This window comes from Diadema antillarum, unplaced genomic scaffold (assembly GCF_040938485.1).
Source record: "Diadema antillarum isolate AM-2024a unplaced genomic scaffold, OU_Dant_1.0 scf00000114, whole genome shotgun sequence".
Lineage (NCBI taxonomy): Eukaryota > Metazoa > Echinodermata > Echinoidea > Diadematoida > Diadematidae > Diadema > Diadema antillarum.
Genome location: NW_027271003.1, coordinates 3,284,923 through 3,305,016, shown reverse-complemented (window position 1 = coordinate 3,305,016; position 20,094 = coordinate 3,284,923). Strand labels below are relative to the sequence as shown.

Below are 20,094 nucleotides of genomic sequence, written 5' to 3'. Positions count from 1 at the left end.
AAAAACGGTAAAAACTAGTAAGACTATACATACATACATACATACATACATACATACATGTTTCTCTTCCTTCTTGTTTTGTATTCTCGTCCTTACACCAATAATTTCACCGGATCGGTGAAATAGTGAAAATTATCTCTCATGCAAGTAAGATGGATTTGTTGCATAGTCAGCCTATTTTGTTTGTTTATTTGTATTGTCTTTCTCAGACCTAAACAATGAAACCAATAGAGTTATCCTAGAACAACTTATTGGATATTCGCTGTGTATGATGCTTCCCTCACAGCTTCTCCAAGTCGTTTTATTCCCTGGAACAACGATAAAACGAGAAATACATAAGAATCAACGGACCGTAACTGAAATAAGGATGACGTAAGCACGATCAAAAAAAAAAATCAAAGAACATCTTAAACGTTTGTAGCTGGTTTAGGACCATTCAGCTATGGCCAGGTCAAAGATTAGGTTCTCGTGTTAGGGATGATGGGCACAGGGGCGGATCCAGGATTTGCATAAAAGGGAGGCGCCTTCACAAAGTTAAAAGGGACGCACACGCCCCCCCCCCCCCATTTTTTTTTATTTCTAATCATTTTGTTTAAACAGCAAAAATAAAGAGGGGCGCCCGCCCGGTGTACCCCCACCCCGGATCTGCCACTGGCGCATGTCATAAGAATTGGATGATCATAACGAGCATAAATTTGTGATCGAGAATCCAATTGCTATAGCTTGGTGACACAGACACACGCTCAAAAAATAGAGGTTACAAGCATTTCATAAGCCATAACAAATCCATAATGCCGAAAGTTAATTGAGTTGAACCACAAATATGTTTTAGCAGGTCTACAATGTACCCGGAAAATGACATAGGGGGGGGGGGGGGGATTGTGGATCAGGCTTATGCAATCAACTCTAAATTTGCGCATGACACGAAGCAATGCTTTTAAAACTGCGTACAATAAGAAAACACTTATTTCATTTCATATATTTCATGCTCATTTTTCTTTCAACAAAACATAACTCAAAGAAAATCAAAAATTCAATCATAAGCATAATTATGTACATTACAAAGTACGACAATCAAAAGTAATCAACAAACTAATAAAGATATGCACACAAATTGGAATTACAAATTTAAGTTAACAAATATCCTTGTAGATAGTAGATTTTTCAGATTGGCAGTAACAGTCTCTGGATGTAGAAATTATGGGGGTAATTGGTCCAATGTTTTAGCTTCTAAAGAAGCACTTTTTTTTAAAGCAATGTTTACCTCTGAAAATAATTAAAGCATTATTCACCTCAACTAGATCGCTCTCCGATGCTTTGGAGTAGGAAACCCGTACGTACGAGGAGGGCACCGATTTGTCTATGTAGAAGATGTTGCCAGGGGTGAAAACCACGCCCCTAGTTACGACAGCCTTCATCAGAAACTTCTCCGTGTCTTTGATGGTAGGCAGTTCAATCCACATGAACATTCCAGCTCTTGGAACAGTCCACTTCGCCAGGCCTTAAACATAAATTACAATGGAGGAACACAGTCTGAATCGTGTTCATGAATATTTACAGAGGGGTGGCAAAATAAATAGGAGGAAATTTGAAAAAAAAAAATTGAAAAAAAATAGAAGAAAAGGTGGAAAGAGAGGGAAATGATATATTAAGATATTTTTGGAAGCAGACCATTTGTATTTGTTTAAAGCAAAAAGAAGTAAAGGCATGGCTTATTGTTTAGCAATCTTTCATCATTAATCCCATTCAAGTGTTACGCAGTTTATACTTGCGAACTGACAACAAAAGGAGTCAATTCAGTTAACTGTTAAGTATTGAATGCAGAGGCCTACATACACAATTTATGAAAATATGTATGTACTCTGTAAAAGTGGAAATTTTTGCGATGTGGATATTTTCGCGCATTTCGCGCAACCACAAACTACCGCGAAAATAAAAGCACGCAAATATTTTTGCATATCATATGTTCCAGTAGTCAACGTCCTGATTCCGCGGACTTAAAAACACGCGAAATTCATGTTACCCGGCAAAGTTCGAAAAATTACTCGCGCGAAAATATCCACCTCTGCAGTTGAAAGGCGGTATGTCCTATCTTATCTTTTTAATTATTACACACTTTGCAATGTGTTCGTGCTGTTATTGTCGTGCGCCCGAACATGCCAAGTGTGATATTTGGAAATGGTCTGTCTTGAGGCAGGCACACTTTATTATCACGTTATCAGCACTGTCACGACTCAACCCAATCACCACATCATGACAATCAAAATGTTCCGCTCCATTCCTGGCAGATCGCACCCAAACCATCACAACAATGTTGCAAAAGACCACGATTGGGAAGCCATGTCTTGATCTGAGAGCGATAACTTGCTGCGGACCTCTTTATTGGTATTAGCCTTGTTCAAGGCGCATCACATCTCCCCCCTTAAGACGGGAAGTTATGGAAGAACTTTCTAGTCAAACTGCAAACAGTCGTTACAAACATGTTCCGAAACACAATACATAAAAATGCACAATTGTGTGTTCATACACTAAAGTGGATTCTTCACATAAACAAGCTCAGACTTATGAGCCTTATCAAAGCCTGTCTTGAGCGTAGGCTAACTGTCTAAATATAGACCCACTACCCAGTACCTGCTCGGAACAAGCATGTGCGTATACGCGCAAAACTTTACAACCACAACATTCCTTGTTTTCTTTTCTTCTTTTTTTTTTCTGCTTGGTCATAAATCATGAAGCATGTATTCTCTTTAGCTTTCCTGAAAAGTATCAAATGGCCAAACATTTCAACACCTAGTCGAAGTCTAAGAAATGCTGCTGGTTCAGAACAAAATACACTGTAATTGTATCATGAAATAATATACCATAAGTATGGACATATCAAACTTCTCTCTTAGCTTGATGTGCATATGCTTGAGAAAAACCGCTACACATATCACTGAATAACCTACATACACTGATAATCATGCAGTTTGCATAATGAACTTCACACATTTTTGTTGTGATTATTGTGTATGTCACCAATAATAGAAGCAATCTTCCATTCACTATACTTATTAACCATTTTTACATGGTGAGCTTGTAGCAATCTGACCTTTGATGAAAACTGACATAACAACGCGTTCAGCTCAACTGTTTGGTCTGACAAACATCTCTACATTTCTAATTTCTTGGCACTTCTGTTCAAGTACTGTAAAGCCTTGTTCGTCAAGACAATAAATGCATGTACAGTGGGCTAGAGTATAGCAAAACAATGCAATTATGAACACCTATTATACTCTCTCTGTTTCTGAAACAAGATATCACATGAATATTACCTGGTTATGACTGTATACCTGTATGGTCTCATGAACCTTGCACAATCATCAAACATTATAAGTATCATACTTATAATTTCACCCGATGGAAAACATGTATAATTGGTCAACTCTATGATACCACAAATATTCCAACTCTTGCAAATTAAGCATTTGAAAAGAAACAACAACAGCTTTTGTGTGTTTGTGTGTGCTTTCTGCAAACAGCAATGCAACTTAATTTGCAGTTCCAATTAATACCATGTCTACATTATACACTGTATCAAAATATGCTGTATTACTGAAAACCCCTTTCTTCAGCATATAAAGCATAAAACATAGCAAAACTCATGCTATATCACTGGAAATGATTTTGCCCTGTTTTGGTGCAAAAATCATGACAATTTGGAAAACATGCTGTCTTTTCCCATGCAGACAAGAACAAATTATGGATACAAATTAAAACAGTGTACACAATGTTTGTGTCATCATTTCAAAACAAGAACACTCTTTCTTTGACAAGAGAAATATCCTTCTCTTACAATAACATGGAAACACATTTCTTTTGTCTGGTATTGTTCGTGCTTCCAAGTCATCCAGTCTTATTATCTGTGGATAATAAGCACATTTGGTGTCCTTTTGTCCCATCCGTGGAAAATACGTTTACTTCTATCTTATCCACGGGACAAAGCGTCTGCAATGACATTGTCTTTTCCGCGTACGTGCTGTATCACGAGGTTGTACTCCTGTAGCACTAGCGCCCATCTGGTTAGGCGTCCATTTTTGTTCCTCATTCGCGACAGGAACACAAGCGGATTGTGGTCTGTGTACACCAGCACTGGATACTTTGTAGTGTTCAGGTACACGTCAAAATGACGAAGAGCCATGACGAGCGCTAACGTCTCCTTCTCGACAGTGGAATACCGTCGCTGATGTTTGTTGAATTTTCTGGACATGTACGCGACGGGATGGTCAACTCCATTGTCGTCCTTCTGCATCAGGGCTCCTCCTCCTCCTGTGTCACTCGCGTCCACCATAAGAATGAACTGCTTGTCGAAGTTCGGCGCTGCAAGAACCGGAGAACTCACTAGCATTGCCTTCAGCCGGTTGAAAGCACCTTGACAGTCATCCGACCAGTCGAACTGCGAGTCTTTCCGCAACATGTTGGTGAGCGGTGTTGCAGCATCAGCGAAATTATGGCAGAACTTCCGATAATAGCCAGTCATGCCCAGAAATCGTCTCAGCTCTCGCTTACTCTGTGGGCGGGGAAAGTTCAGGATCGTCTCCACCTTTGCTTCAACAGGCTTGACGGAACCATGTCCCACAATATGACCCAGGAACACGACTTTTGCTCGGGTGAACTCACATTTCCTCAAGTTCACCGTAAGGTTGGCACTGGTCAAGCGGTCAAACAGTGCTCTGACTCTCAGAAGGTGGTCCTCCCATGTATGGCTGTACACTATGATGTCGTCGAGATACGCCTCGCATCCCACCAAGCCAGACGTGACGGTGTTGATGAGTCTCTGGAATGTAGCGGGCGCGTTCTTCATCCCAAACGGCATCACTTTGTATTGGAAGAATCCATCAGGAGTCATGAATGCAGACAGTTCTTTCGCTCTTTCACTGAGGGGAACCTGCCAGTACCCCTTCAAAAGGTCAAACTTACTGACGTATTTGGCATTCCCTACGCGATCAATACAATCATCGATGCGGGGCAAAGGGTACGAGTCTGACTTTGTTTTCGAATTGAGCAACCTGTAATCCGTACAGAAACGCAAAGAACCATCCTGCTTTGGAACCAACACACAGGGAGAACTCCATCCACTCTTACTGGGCTCAATAAGGTCATGTTCAAGCATATATTGAACTTCCTTCCTCAGAACATCCATTTTCAATGGATTCACACGATATGGGTGTTGCTTGACAGGGGAGGAGTCCCCCACATCAACATCATGCACCACCACACTAGTACGACCTGGTACATCACTGAAGAGGTGTTCATACTCATGGACTACATCCATCACCTGAGCTCTCTCTACTCCTGGAAGATGAGATAATGTGTCAGATAGATTTGCTAACACCTCAGAATTCTTCAACATCAACTGCGGAATTTCCACATCATCACTCTCACTGTCTTCACCATCCACTTCACAACCGATTCCAACTGTGGCAACAGGCTTTTCTTTAGCCTCTTCTACATTTTCAACATACTCCTTTAGCATGTTGACATGACAGAGTCTTCTCCTCTTCCTCCTATCAGGTGTCAGGATGATGTAATTGACATCACTCACTCTTTTCTCAACCACATACGGCCCTGCATATCTAGCCTTCAAGGCATCTCCTTGAAGAGGGAGCAACACAAGAACCTTAGAACCAGGCTCGAAATGCCTTTCTTTCACCTTCCGATCAAACAGTCTCTTCATGTTAGACTGAGCTGCCTTCAGATGACCTGCAGCTAATTCACGAGTACAAGAAAGTCTATCCTTGAACTGACACACATAGTCCAATAGGTTGGACTCCGGCTCAACCAAGATCTTTTCTTGCAAGATCTTCAAGGGACCACGAACTGAGTGCCCAAAGACCAGCTCGAAAGGACTGAATCCAAGAGATTCCTGGACCGATTCTCGAACTGCAAACAAGAGGAGAGGAATACCCTCATCCCACTCTTTCTCCTGCTCACTGCAGTACACACGCATCATATTCTTCAAGGTTTGGTGAAAGCGTTCAAGAGCTCCCTGGCTCTGTGGATGGTAAGCACTTGAGTTCTTACATTCTACACCTAACTCACTCATCACCTGTTGGAAGATTTTGGATGTGAAATTAGACCCTTGGTCTGACTGCACACACTTTGGAAGTCCTACCATTGTGAAGAACTTCACAAGAGCTTTACTGACATTCTTGGCAGTAATCGTCCGTAATGGAATTGCCTCGGGGAAGCGGGTAGATGCACACATCATCGTCAGCAAATACTGATTACCCGACTTTGTCCTTGGAAGAGGACCGACACAATCCACAATGACCCGACTAAACGGTTCTTCGAAGGCCGGAATTGGCCTTAAAGGGGCAGGGGGAATCTTCTGGTTTGGCTTGCCAACTACCTGACACACATAGCAAGACCGACAAAACTCTGCGACGTCATGTCGCAAACCTGGCCAGAAGAAATATCGAAGCACCTTCTCTTGGGTTTTGTTGATCCCCAAATGACCTGCCAATGGTGCTTCATGGGCAAGAGATATAATCTCCTTCCGGTACATCTTTGGTACCACTACTTGATGAACATCTCGAAAATCCTCATCACTTGTGGCATCAGGAGGGCGCCACCTCCTCATCAAGATACCATCCCTCTTGTAAAACTTCACTGTTTCATTCACTTCCTCATCCTCAGGTACAAGTGACTGTGCAAGACGCACTATTTCAGGGTCTTTGCCCTGCAATTCAACCAGACTCTGACGAGAAATCTCTGACATTTGACCATGGTCCATATGTGCATCATCACTGCTGCTAGACTCTTCAAGTCTAGAGAAGAAAGTATCAGCCAAGATATCCTCTTGCTCCTCTTTCTTCAGTTCACGAGCCATTGACCTGGTAACAGCACATGAGGGAAACACATCAGGCATATCCTGAACCAATTTCTCTGTGGCTTCGTCAACCACGGGTGTCTTACTTGGGAGAAAGTGAGGCAAAACCTTCTCTCCAGCGATATCATTGCCGAGCAATAAGGTGACACCTTCGACTGGCAATGTAGGCAAAATACCTACTACAACTGAGCCACTGACAAGATCGCTCTTCAATTCGATATTATGAAGAGGCACTCGGACACTCCCACCTTCAACTCCCCTCACAAACACTTCTGAATCCACAGAAGATTCAACCGAAAATGGCAATGTATTTGCACACAGGAGACTCTGTGATGCTCCTGTATCCCTCAAAATGTGAACCTGAACCTGCTCACTATCAGGCGTCAAACTAACATACCCTGAAGATATGAAAGGTTTGTAATTCTCTGCCACCCGTTCAAACGATGGCAGATGTTCTGTGCGAGTGATAGCAAAAGCATCTGGCAATGCTTTGGGGTTGCTTATCCCCTCTTTTTCTCGCTTCTTCTTCAACTTCCAGCAAGCTGACATCACATGTCCATCCTTCTTGCAATAGAAGCAAGCCTTGTTCGGCTTTTGATCAAGATTGGGCTTGGGAATGCTTGGAGCAACAGCTCCTCTTCTTGGCACACCCTGGCCTCCTTTCTTGCTTGAAGAAAGTTTGAAAGTACCCTTGTGGGTAAGCACATACTCATCAAGGAGGACAGCAGCTCTCCTGGCACCATTTACTTCCCTTTCCTCCAGGTACTGCCGCTGATCTGGCTGAACACACCTCTTCACCTCCTCTAACAATACCAACTCTTTCAGTTTGTGGAAATCATCAACACCAGACGACCTTAACCAGTGTTCAAAATGGGTCTGCTTGTGTTGCACAAAATCAACAAATGTCTGATCATCCCTTCTCCTATAATTCGGAAACAGTTGCCTGTGGGCTTCTGGCACCAACTCGTACGCCCTTAACACGGAACTCTTCAAATTCTCATAATCAGAACACTCTTGGATAGTGAGAGACGCATAGACCTCTTGGGCCTTCCCTACCAGCGAGCTCTGTATCAATGTCGGCCACACTTCCTTGGGCCATTCTAAACTCACAGCCACTTTTTCAAAGTGCTGGAAAAACTCTTCTACCCGGTCTTCACGAAATTTCGGCACCAATTGAGATTGCCTTAATGCATCAAATCTTGATGACTTTGCTGAACTGCCGGAAGAAGGTTCATTTGATTTTGCATCGATTGACTTGATTTCGAGTTCTATTTTCTTTGCCTCGACTTCCAGCTGCTTCATCCGAAGCTGAATCTCAATTTTCTTCAATTCACTTTCTGCAGGGGTTACCAAAGGTGTGATAATTTCACCATCATCTGTCCCTGCTTCATCCTCTGACAAAGAGGCAGGCCAAATACCAGTATTGGTAAAAAACTCCGAAATTGTGTCCTTGATCTCTGCTTTTCGACCGATGTTTTGATCGGGATTTCTAAAATTCGAGCAACTTCCACCAGTTCTGCCTTCCTCAGGTTATCAAAACCTTCCTGAGTGGGTTCATCAACAAAGCTCTGCACGGCATCAGCCATTGTGGGAATATCAAAATCAAAACTTGCAAGAAGTCACAAATCCTCACAAAACTACAAAGCCTTAACAAAAGAAATGCACTGCATATGAGTACACATGTACGCATGAACCCAGTCACATGCGCAGAACAGGCAAAAATTTTCTACGATAAGCAGAAAACATCAAAATCCCTAAGCCTTCGAATCAGGCATACAATCAGAACACCACGGCATCACATTAGCATGTGATCTAAGGACATAGAATGAGTATACACACTCACTACAAACGATTACATAGCACGATTGTGCAAACCAAGGAAAATATATCAATGCCTTTAACCGAGGCTAATCTTCCAGAAAATTCGGCGTGACACGTAGCCAATGTGTACGCAAGCCCCCCCCCCCCCCCCCCCCCCCCCACACATACACATCCAGCATACGCACACTCACAAACTGCACTAGCCCTACACACGACGCGCTAGACCGACCGTCTGCGACTACAAAACACGTTCGAGCCCAATGCGCAATACCCACGCTATGCACTATACGCACACAACTGAACGTGAGAATCCTCACCCAAATCGGTCCACACAAGACCTTCATGCAAAAACGACAATTAAACGTTCAAAACGTGAGAATCCTCACCAAAATCTGCACTAGGCCTTCACACAGAATGTAGCCTATACAACTACTAACACAGTCAATGACTGCCAAAGCCTACGCAGCATAAATGTTATACACAACGGTCAACGTGCACAACCAAACGTGAGAATCCTCACCAAAATCTGCACCAGGCCTTCACACAAAATGTAGTCTAAAAACTACAAACACAGTCAATGACTGCCAAAGCCTACGCAGCATAAATGTTATACACAATAAATGTGCACAACCAAACGTGAAAATCTTCACCAAAACGCATGTGGCCTGTCAAAACCAACATGCAAACAATGCAGGCCCAATACATAAGCCTGTCATCGACGCTATACACTTGTCTACATACTAAAAACAAACGTGTACAGCCAAACGTGAGAGTCCTAGCTAGTCCTCACCAAAACGCATGAGGCCTAACAGAACCTACATGCAAGCAGGTACATACCGGTAGGCCCGATACGACATGAGCCTGTGACACCATCGACGCTATACACTACGTACTTACAGCACACGTGTACAACCAGACGTGAGAGTCCTCACCACAATCCGCATGGTACATGCGAAAGAAAACGGCTTGTCTGTTCATTTTCCCGGACAAGGTCCCAATTTGTCACGACTCAACCCAATCACCACATCATGACAATCAAAATGTTCCGCTCCATTCCTGGCAGATCGCACCCAAACCATCACAACAATGTTGCACAAGACCACGATTGGGAAGCCATGTCTTGATCTGAGAGCGATAACTTGCTGCGGACCTCTTTATTGGTATTAGCCTTGTTCAAGGCGCATCACAAGCACCTAACTACTTAAAAAAATAGGCCAGCACACATACACCACAACATACATGCACACGCTCACAAAGAAAAAAGAATAAAGCTGTAACATTCCAAACCTGTCAGGTGATCAGCAACTGCTTTTGTCAAAATATCTCTGCGTCGTAAGTAGAACTCCTTGATCTTGTCTGCTCTTTCTAGAAATCCGTCTACACCCCACTGTCGAAACATGTGATACAGTACCACCTGAAATGTGACAGAATAGTAAAGGTAATCACTTTTCTATGTCATGTTAAATAAAACCTCATGATTTCACGTTGAGACATATCAGTTTTGCCTCAAATTCTGCGAAAACAGGCGGGTGACAAAATGGCTTAACGTTGCTTCTAATAATGCCATGACTCCTGCAAACTTACGATTAGAAAAAAAACAAACAAACAAACAAATAAACAAAACAAAACAAAACTTGATAACGCTACGTCTGAGTGAGGAAAAATTATGGAAGCCAATAGCTTTTCAGTTCGTATGCAAGTTTAATAATCTGAATTCTTATCATTACCTGTGACAGAACATTGGCGTGCTGCAAAGTGACCTGAATGTCGTAGAAAAGGCGGGAAACTAGGGCGCGCGGACCAGACAGCCAGCCAAGCCGAAAGCTGATTAAAAATAAGAGAAGTAAAGTAAAATGGATTGGTTTTGTATCTGTCACGAATAAACAACAACAATAAGGGAGGATGGAGTGGCATCCCGAGATTCCGAGACGCCTTATAAATGTGCCATATTTTGAACTATAGATAACTCAATCAGTATGTTCACACGAATATGAATATGGCAAGAAAATGGATACGAAGAATATGTGAAATTCGATTGTATTTAACTTGTTCGGTTTTCTAGAGTCGTCAATTAGAAAAAAAGAAAACCCAACATCTTTTGTCATGAAATTACAGAAAACAATATGTTAATATATACTAATAACTTATATGCATTACCAAGTTAGAACACCACGGTGTGTTGTTTTTTGCTATACATTTCTGTAAAAATATAATAAATTATTGATTCTAACAGAGGTAAGTGTAAAGAAGAGAGGTTTGAACTAACCCTGCGCCTATGATCTTGGAGAATGAATCTAATCTGATCACTCTTCCATCACTGTCCATAGAGAGGAATGAAGGCCGACGAGGCTGGAATTAAAGGGAAGTATCCAAAATGATGAGATTCATATCCACAATGCACTATCAAAACTGACATTTGAAAAAAGCCATTAAAAGGCCAACGATGTTTACTTTCCTGCACTGATTGTGAAATGGATTTGTCATACCCCTGGCTGTTTGAGTTTATAAAGTTGCCTGCCTTTATGACTTGTGAGTGTATAATGCTCTGTGAATTGTGTTAGTGGATGTAAGTCGGATCAACCTGGATGTTGGTGCTGCAGTTATGTGAGGTGGTGCTAAGGTACCGGCACTGGTATGTGATTGAACGAGCTGTCGTGACAATAATCATTGGAAGAGGGTGCCGGAGATTGTTTTGGTGAGATAGTACAGCAACTTCAAGGGATGGGATGGGAACATCGCTTTCGATCGTCATTGCGAAAGAAACGTTATAGTGTTGCTTGTTGAGACGTTTGAGGGTAGCCGTTGAGTTGATCTGCGTTGTGTGGCGAAATGGATGTGCATCGTGGACATATCTGAGTCAGAATGAGGGTTTGTTTCTTAGAACCAGTATACTTTTGACATTATGCCGATGCCACCTTAAAGCTACAATTCATTCTGTATTTATGGTATTTTACAATGTCGGGATATATAAAGCAAACAATCTAACTACAAAATAAGCACGCATATACACGCGAAAATGTTTACCTCGTCAAACTGCAGGAAGTAGTATGAGTCGTCTTCTAGGATGATGAAATCATATCGTTGTGCCAAGGCGTATATCTTGAGGCGTTTTTCTGAGGACACTGTTTCCCCAGATGGGTTATGTCCGTTTGGCACAATGTAGAAGAACTTCGGTCTTTTTGACCTGTTTTAAAAGCAGTACTTGTATCAATATCAACGTGGATTATGACTTTTTTTTCAAGCGTGAGCCTACATGCAAAAGGCTTTCTTTTATCTTTTCATTTTATGCTCTATGTCTGCCATGAGCTCTCCTATTCTCTATGAGTAATAGCAAGATACATGTAGGTACTAGAGTGCCAAGTAGATACAAACAGATTTATGATTTCATGTAAGAACTCGTCCGTCACCTATTTCTTGAGGTGTTTGGTCTGTTGTTTTTGTTACGGTCTTAATACACATTGAAGACAACTATTTCAGGATATACTGAATTCCAATATATGTGTATAATATTGGAAGAATTTAAAAAAAAAGAAAGAAAGTATAGTTTAGAAGCAGGGTTGCCTGAGAAATTGAAAAGAAATTTGGCACTGTTTCATTTCGATTATTCATATCTGCATTTTTTTTTCTTCGTATTACGCATTACTATACACAACATAGTATACTTTAACAGTCATCATATTCGTCATTTCGTCCATTCTAAATTTAGAAAGATCAGTATGTTTTGTTTTCCGTAACATACACATAGCCTTGAATTACATTCCTTTGAATTTCCTGCCATAGTGATGAAAGACATCGTGTTTTACTTGTTCAAATGCAAGTTTTCTGAATTTGACCTATGATCGTTAATCTATGGGTCTGCTTAGAAAATTAATCCGTTGCGGAAAGGTATTCGTCATTAAACTCAGTGCCTTAATATGAACACGTCATAATATAAGACGGAAACTCGGCAATTCAAGTTTGGTTCCTTGTCCCGCAGCAACACATGGACTCTCATCTACTTATTACCAGTTTTCTTTATCGTCCGGGTTCCACTGAGAAAGCACTTCTTCAAGATGTGTGATACTTGGTCCATCCTCTTCCATCTTTATTCCAATGGGGTCACCTTGCATCACCCGCAACTGAAATAAATCATGTCACATTAGTTTAAGGAATTCAATAGTAATAGTAGAAATTACCTCTAGATGTTGTAACAAATCACTTCAAATCAAAAGTGTTGCGTGTGTGACTGATACGCGTCCGTGGTAGTGGTAGTGTCAACCGAATTGACATAGACCGCATATTATTATTCTTAAGAAAAACAATAGAGATCCTCAAATTTTGTAGAGTGATATTCAGAATTTACTGGATGTTAATGATTTATATGGTCTGCCAATTTGAGAGGAAGTCGTAATACTTTACCAATAGAAAATCTTTGATAACTTATGATGACCACCACTTCCTCTGCCAAATAAATCGTAAAGGCTCTTTAGATTATTAATAGGATGCGCAAAGGAAACTGATTTGTCTCAAAGTTCGTTACATCAGCCAGAAGTCACACAATTACTAATAATTACGACGAAACTTGGAGGGAGTAAGGCGTCTATAATGATGCAATTATTAGTACATGCACAGGAAATGCAATAGTAAGAAAGGCAGGAAAAATCGATTGAAGACGAAGATACTAAAACAGTTATCACAATGATAGCTGTTGGTGTCAGTGTGAATATATGAGCAAATGGAAGTTATAAAGCTCTAGAAGAATTTTTTTTTTTCAATTATATAACACATACCGCTTCAAGGAACGTTGGATAGGTTCGTTCTGGAATCAAAAAGCGTTGACCTTTGTTGAGAAGCAGGTTCGCAGCCTGTTATTAAAGCAGGGAATATGAATCATCAGCTTTGAGGGAATATTTTTATAGTTCGAAGCAAGAATCTGTTCTCTGATGTTTTACGAAAAAAGAATTGACGATATAATACATAATTATGGAAAACACAATCAACAAAATTACATTAAAGCCACATAAACATTTCTAAATAAAGATATATCAGATGATTTAAAATTGTTTGACAATATTTCTGCAAAAACACTGCGATTGATTTTGATCATTTTTTTCTGTCACACCTAGATTGTTTATTAGCAAACAATGGTATTAACGTTTAAATTATGGAGGCATTTGACATTTCTGTATAATGTTATTAGTATGTTACGATCATTATAATCACGATCATTTTAATATAGCTATTCATCATTTAAAGTTATCATAAGAGAGAGCGTTAAAAAGAAATATCGTCTGATCCTCGATACATGTATTGCACAACGATATTTCAGGCTTGACTGCTGTCTCGGCACGAGTTACATACACTGACATAATTTAGGCCTTTAGATAGAATGTGGTCATTTTGTTTTCAGGATTGTATTTTTCCTTGTGAAATTTATAAAAAAAAAAGAAGCGGGAATTAACATAACCAGATAATCTCTCCCAGAAGTACATCCACCGTTCCAAATTCCAGGTAAGGTAATATTCTTTGTATGTAGCTTTCGTTAAAGCAATATACAGTCAAAGTGTGTGCCTAGTTTAAAGCCCTCATTCTGTGCTTGTGGGTTTCTATGTCTTCTTGCATTGTGAGGGAACAATTGACTGACGCTAAATTCGTTTAGTCAAAACATCCATAATTGACGGGCTTCCTTTTACGAAAATGGCAGTTATTTAGTTCCGAAACTAATAATCAATTTTAATCAAAATGTATATGATTGTCTTGTAGTCCTGCATTCTTCTTATTCAACATACTCGAAACGTAAGAATTTTGAGCTGATTTAAGTGTTGAAGTGTATAATATTGATAGTAATATAAGGAATGTACCGAATGTAACCCCTGCACGGCCCCTGCGTTGACCATCACTTGAAGCGCTCTGTCTGGGTCTGGGCTGGTCCTGGTTGGTGGCCTGTGAAGTTTGATGGTTAGTTCTTCCAGCCACTCTCGGAATGGTTTAACCCTTAGAGAGAAACGAAGAACAACAAGAACCTTCGTCAACCTGAATCTAGTGGAAAGGGAATTACAGTCAGCGAACAGCTTTCATCTACATATCAAACGGCCATCCTCAAATTCTAAACATGCTAGCTTTATGAACATAATTTCCTCTCACTCGCCTAGAATATTTAGACATTGTTTTTTTTTTAAATGCCAATTTCGTTGGATTAAAGTATAAAGAGGAACTCAAATTATGATATTTGTCCATATTGTATTACTAGTTATGTTAGTTCAGAAGTATGGAGAGACTATGATAGATTTAATTACATTTTTTACATATTAATGATTACCACTGATTTAAGCTTAGCGTTTTAAGGGATGATTTTATCCATTCATAAAGATATGGAATATCTCGTTATACTGTATATGCGACATCACAATAAAGTAGGCGGCTTGCATACCATCAGAACAGTAAGCATATTTCTGTGATCAAAATTCTTAAGCATCACTATTAAAGACATGAGTTATGTAGGCCTATATTACACAGTCCCAAACGCTATTCTAATCATTTCAATCTCAGGCATATCCTTAAAAGAGAGAGAGAGAGAGAGAGAGAGAGAGAGAGAAGCTTTCGCTGGATCCCAGCCTGTATCAATGTGTGCATAGCCTTACATCGTTACGCACTTTCGATTAGCCTTTTATCTTACTACAATGTAATGTTATTATTGTTTATAAGACATCTATTATATCATTCAGAAAATATTTTCTCTACTTTGTTCTACCTCGCACATTGATATTCTTCATGAAACTAATCAGATACATAGAAATTGTAAATATATAAAGTGTGTATATACTTCATGACAAAATTGAAAATAAATAAGTAATTTTTGATAACTAACTAAAATAACAATGATAATGAAAATATGCTGACGCAAAATGAAATGATAAAGGAAATTCCTACCCATCAAATTTTCCGTAACTTTGAGCAATCTCCATATCATCACTTGACAGTTCAATTGTTGAGCCATCTCTGTCAAAGGGAGGGGATGAGAATAATTCTAGACAGAGGAATAAAGTTGTGCGCATTGAGCTTAGTTCTTTAATTTTTTAATGTCGTGGATTATTTGTGCCACTTTTGTTTTGACTGAGAAGCTACGTAAGGCATAGAATGGAAAAAATCACCTCGAACTTTGGTCAACATAATGACTATAGTTTATACACGTGACATATCATAACAAGTGTAACGGGTGGAATTGATACGGCTTGAAATGCTGGCATTGACTTCTAAATAACGTGAGAGTCTAGAGGCTCAGTTTCATGTTGCGTATTCGTTGTTTGGATTGGGCAATGCAAATAAAAAAGTTGATTTTCAAAGTTAAATCATTTCACAGAATTAATGCACATTGTTATGCTCACAATAGACTATTGCTAATGACATTATTCACACAGTATTTTGTTGGATCAATAACAAGTCGTGAAACAAACCTCAGCTGGAACTTTGCACCTGCAAGGTGAAATAGGTCAGGATTTGGCAAGCCTGGCGAAAGGTCGATAAGTGGGATTGTTGTCTCTCTGCTGAACATAACTTTAAAGATGAATACAAATTAGGCACCAAAACTTTTGCCAGCTTTATATAGATAAATGAATGGGATATGAAATAAATGGAATAACGACAACTGCGATATCACGAGCAGCAATAGCATAATGTCTTTGTCGGAATGGCAGTCTTTGATAACTATAGATCAATCGGAACAAATCCCGGGAGTAATCTTCACTATTCTTTGTGAGACCGAGTTCGAGGCTTATCTTGTTTACCATGCTCACCTTTCCTAGTACTTGCTATCATAATGAATAAGGCACACTGACTTTTAGAGATTCTATGTAAGCATACCTTTCACTTTGCATAATACACACAACTGTGTTTTGAGGATTTAAACTAAAGGAAAAAAATTGCTTTGTCTTCTTTCATGAATATGTACTAGACAATATTATAGTGGACTTGTCTTCGACAATAGTATCAAAGAGTACGTCGACGTCAGCCTAAAATAACTACAACAGTCTGAAAAACAAGTTCAAAATCAAAATGCAAGAGGATAAGAGAGCAAAATCTTATAACAGTGAAAGTTTGATCAAAATCGGATAATGATTAGTGACGTTATAAAATTTGGACCTGTCGCTTATTTAAGCAAAACAGCTATTGAAAAGTTGATAACAGTATAAAATGCTTATGGGAGAAACGGTTTATTTTTAAGCCCTCTTTTCATTTCTTAAAGACCCTGTCCATACTCCTCACTTTCAACTCCAATAACTTTGAAAGGAATGATGCTGGTGAATTGAAAGTCAGCTTTGATCATCTACTGAATGTGTTAATGAAGCATGCTCAATTTCAGCTTAATCTGATAATATCTTCCGTGTTGTTGTTGCTCCGATGATCAACATCTTTGTTGTTGCTGTTGTTGTTGTTGTTGTTGTTGTTGTTGTTGTTGTTGTTGTTGTTGTCCCATTCATCCCACAGCTAGCATGGCTTGGTAAAGATTAGGCGCTTGAATATACCCTGCTCTTCAGAGCCTGTTTTCTCAGTTCACACCTTCCAGAGTGTGTCCTTTCTTTCCAATAACTAGTATTTAGATAGGTTAGGAGAATTCCTTTGAATTGAGTTATACATCATTTTAAAGCTTAGAGTCTGTTTTTTTTTTTATAATCTGCATGCTCTTAACTATAAATTCATGTCTGGTGACTTTTTTGTTGGTTTTGTGATGCAGGGTCACGTACGTGTATGTAAATGTGTAATGTATAATTACAATGTATGACAAATAAACGATAGTCAACAAAGTAATAAAGATATACATACATATTGGAAATACAGAGTTGTGTTTAAAGGGGAAGAAGAGAACTGAGAGGTCCACTAAAAAGCAATGCTTGTAGATTGTGGACCACTCAAGAATTTCTTCAAAAATACGTATACTGTAATTAAGTATGCAATGCTTATGAGTACACGTTCTTAGAAAAACGTTGTAACGAAAGTTACCTAATATCATAAAAGTTGGTTTCCAATGATTAGAACATGATATCAACACAAGATATGATGCTCGTAACGCTGTGGTTATCATAATTACGGTTTTAATGTATCATCAGCCAGATGTCAGAGAACATCAGTAATGAAGATCACACTAACACTAACTATATGACTTACTGTATTTCAATGTTTTCATTGAGTTTTCGTGGTTTCTTTTCCCCTAACAGACTCATTCAGTGATCAATAACTTATTATCAGTGCTGATTACACATATGATACGCAAAATGTGCATTTTCTCCAACCCCATTGGAATAGCTTATCAAGCTAATAATCTGACTAATGGCTTGTTAGCCACAGTCTTCATTACTGGTATAGTAAACATGCGTAACTCTATAAAGCCCACGGGAGCGGCACATTGTGGCTCCCACCGTATTTTCGTCTGCCTCTCCTTCCCCCTTTATCCAATTTCAACAAAATTTGGTGACTTTTTCTAAAATCTCCTTGTAAATACAAGTGTGTATTTGATTTATGATTTAGCTACTTCTGATATTGCTGATTGCCATGGCAACCGTAAACGGACAACCATGTCCATCAGATTTTGCGTGCTTCTTCTGTTCCAATTATTGTTAAGAATATAATGGATTAAATGGGGGTTCTCTTTGCTGTAATTTGATGAACAACCAGAATGTAAAGTAATATTTTGGTCGTGAATTCTCCTGAAATGGTACTGTTATTATTTCCTTCATTTTTACATGACAAATAAATATAATTGAAAAAATATTATTTTCGAAAGACTAGCCTTTTATTTGTATCTTCACTCGAATTTTGTGTGTAGTATCATTATATACAATTTTCTTGAACATATCGATCTGCAAACTCCAATTTCCAATTTCATGGACATATAAAATTTGACACCAATATCATGTACCTATTCCAAACCAAATATTTGAGGTCTCATATACGTCTTTATGATTGTTGCAATGGACAGGGCCCCCCTCATGTGTCGACATTGTGAAATTTCAACCATAACATATAGTGAGGGCTGACATTTAGTGTGCAGGCACAAACCCTTGTTGGTCGTAAAGGAGACTGTGCCAAGACTACTACATGCACAAACCCTTGTTGGTCGTAAAGGAGTCTGTGTCAAGACTACTACATGCACCACTCCTGCACTGTTCCATAAGCCCTGTGTTGTACTAGGTGTTACAAAAATATTTCCCCGATTTGATTCTTGATAGTTCACAAACTATATATCAGATAAAAATGTCATTGATAAGAGTAATAGCTGAATAGTGTCCAATTTAGTTGGAAGTGACTTGAATATGATAGCCTATATAAGTTTCATGAAATCAATGATTTATTTCAATGTTAGGATCCAGATTTTGAGCAAATTTTAACCCTCTGTTAAAAAAATTGAACTTTACACAGGAACCAATGATATGTATGTGAGTGTGTGCTTACAATGACCCTGAAAAATTGACATGGCTACCACCTGTTCAGAGCTCTGCTGCAAGGCATATGAATGCTTTATCACTTATTCATGTGGATTGCCCTGAGCACTGCTAGTCTGAATTCATGAGACAGGGTGACATGCATGCACATGAATAAAATGAGCACATGTTTCCTTGTGCTTGCATACACCGCATTTCAGAATGAATAAAGACTAGCTGTGATAGTGGAATTCCTCATTAATGTGTAATAGAGCATTCCAATCCTTGCCATTGTCCAGGACCATTGTCTGGCTATCAACAACACACTCCTATGCACACCAATAACCCCCAGTGCAAAGTTGAAGTTTTATTCAGTGTTGAAAGTAGAGCAAAATCTGAAACCTAACTGAAAAATTAATGTTGAATTTAACGAAACTGAATGATGCTTTCATTTTCAAATTACCTCCAACAAAATTGTACACTATTCAGCTATTGCTCATATCAATGTTAATGTTATCTGTTACAATAAAAGGATCGAAAGTAGGATTTTTTTTTTCGTAACACCTAGTAGCTTCTCCGAGCGGCTGCAATGCAGTGGTGCGTGTAGTAGTCTTGGCGCACACAGGCTCTTTACGACCAACTAGGGTTTGTGCCAGCAAACTAGGCTGACATGACATTCGTTTGTACCTAGGTGTTTCAAAAAACATTTCCCACTTTTGATCATTAATAGTTCAAAAACTATTCATCCGATAAAACTGTCATTGATATGAACAATAGCTGAATAGTGTACAATTTGGTTGAAGGTGATTTGCACGTGAAAGCATAATTCAGTTTCATTAAATCTAAGATTGATTTTGAAGTAAGGTTTCAGATTTTTGTCAAATTTTAACCCTCTGTACAAAAATTGAACTTTGCGCCGGAACCAATGATGTGTATGTGAGTGTGTGCTGACAATGGCCCTAAACAATAGACATGCCTGAACCACCTGTTGACTAGGCGTCAGTCTCG

The 20,094-nt window shown here is 39.3% G+C and overlaps 1 protein-coding gene across 1 annotated transcript in view; it reads right to left on the bottom strand.

Moving 5' to 3' along the window:
* Positions 1 to 248: 248 nt before the first annotated feature.
* LOC139719747 (kynurenine/alpha-aminoadipate aminotransferase, mitochondrial-like) overlaps positions 249 to 20,094 on the bottom strand; it is a 36,170-nt gene continuing 16,324 nt past the window's right edge. Inside the window, exons 3-12 of the mRNA XM_071631137.1 lie at positions 15,602 to 15,670; positions 14,533 to 14,665; positions 13,462 to 13,536; positions 12,698 to 12,810; positions 11,717 to 11,876; positions 10,959 to 11,041; positions 10,420 to 10,516; positions 9,980 to 10,106; positions 1,293 to 1,501; positions 249 to 308 (exon numbers count right to left, since the gene is read on the bottom strand). Of these exons, the coding sequence (XP_071487238.1) occupies positions 249 to 308; positions 1,293 to 1,501; positions 9,980 to 10,106; positions 10,420 to 10,516; positions 10,959 to 11,041; positions 11,717 to 11,876; positions 12,698 to 12,810; positions 13,462 to 13,536; positions 14,533 to 14,665; positions 15,602 to 15,670 (1,126 nt within the window). The remainder of the gene's footprint in view (positions 309 to 1,292; positions 1,502 to 9,979; positions 10,107 to 10,419; positions 10,517 to 10,958; positions 11,042 to 11,716; positions 11,877 to 12,697; positions 12,811 to 13,461; positions 13,537 to 14,532; positions 14,666 to 15,601; positions 15,671 to 20,094) is intronic.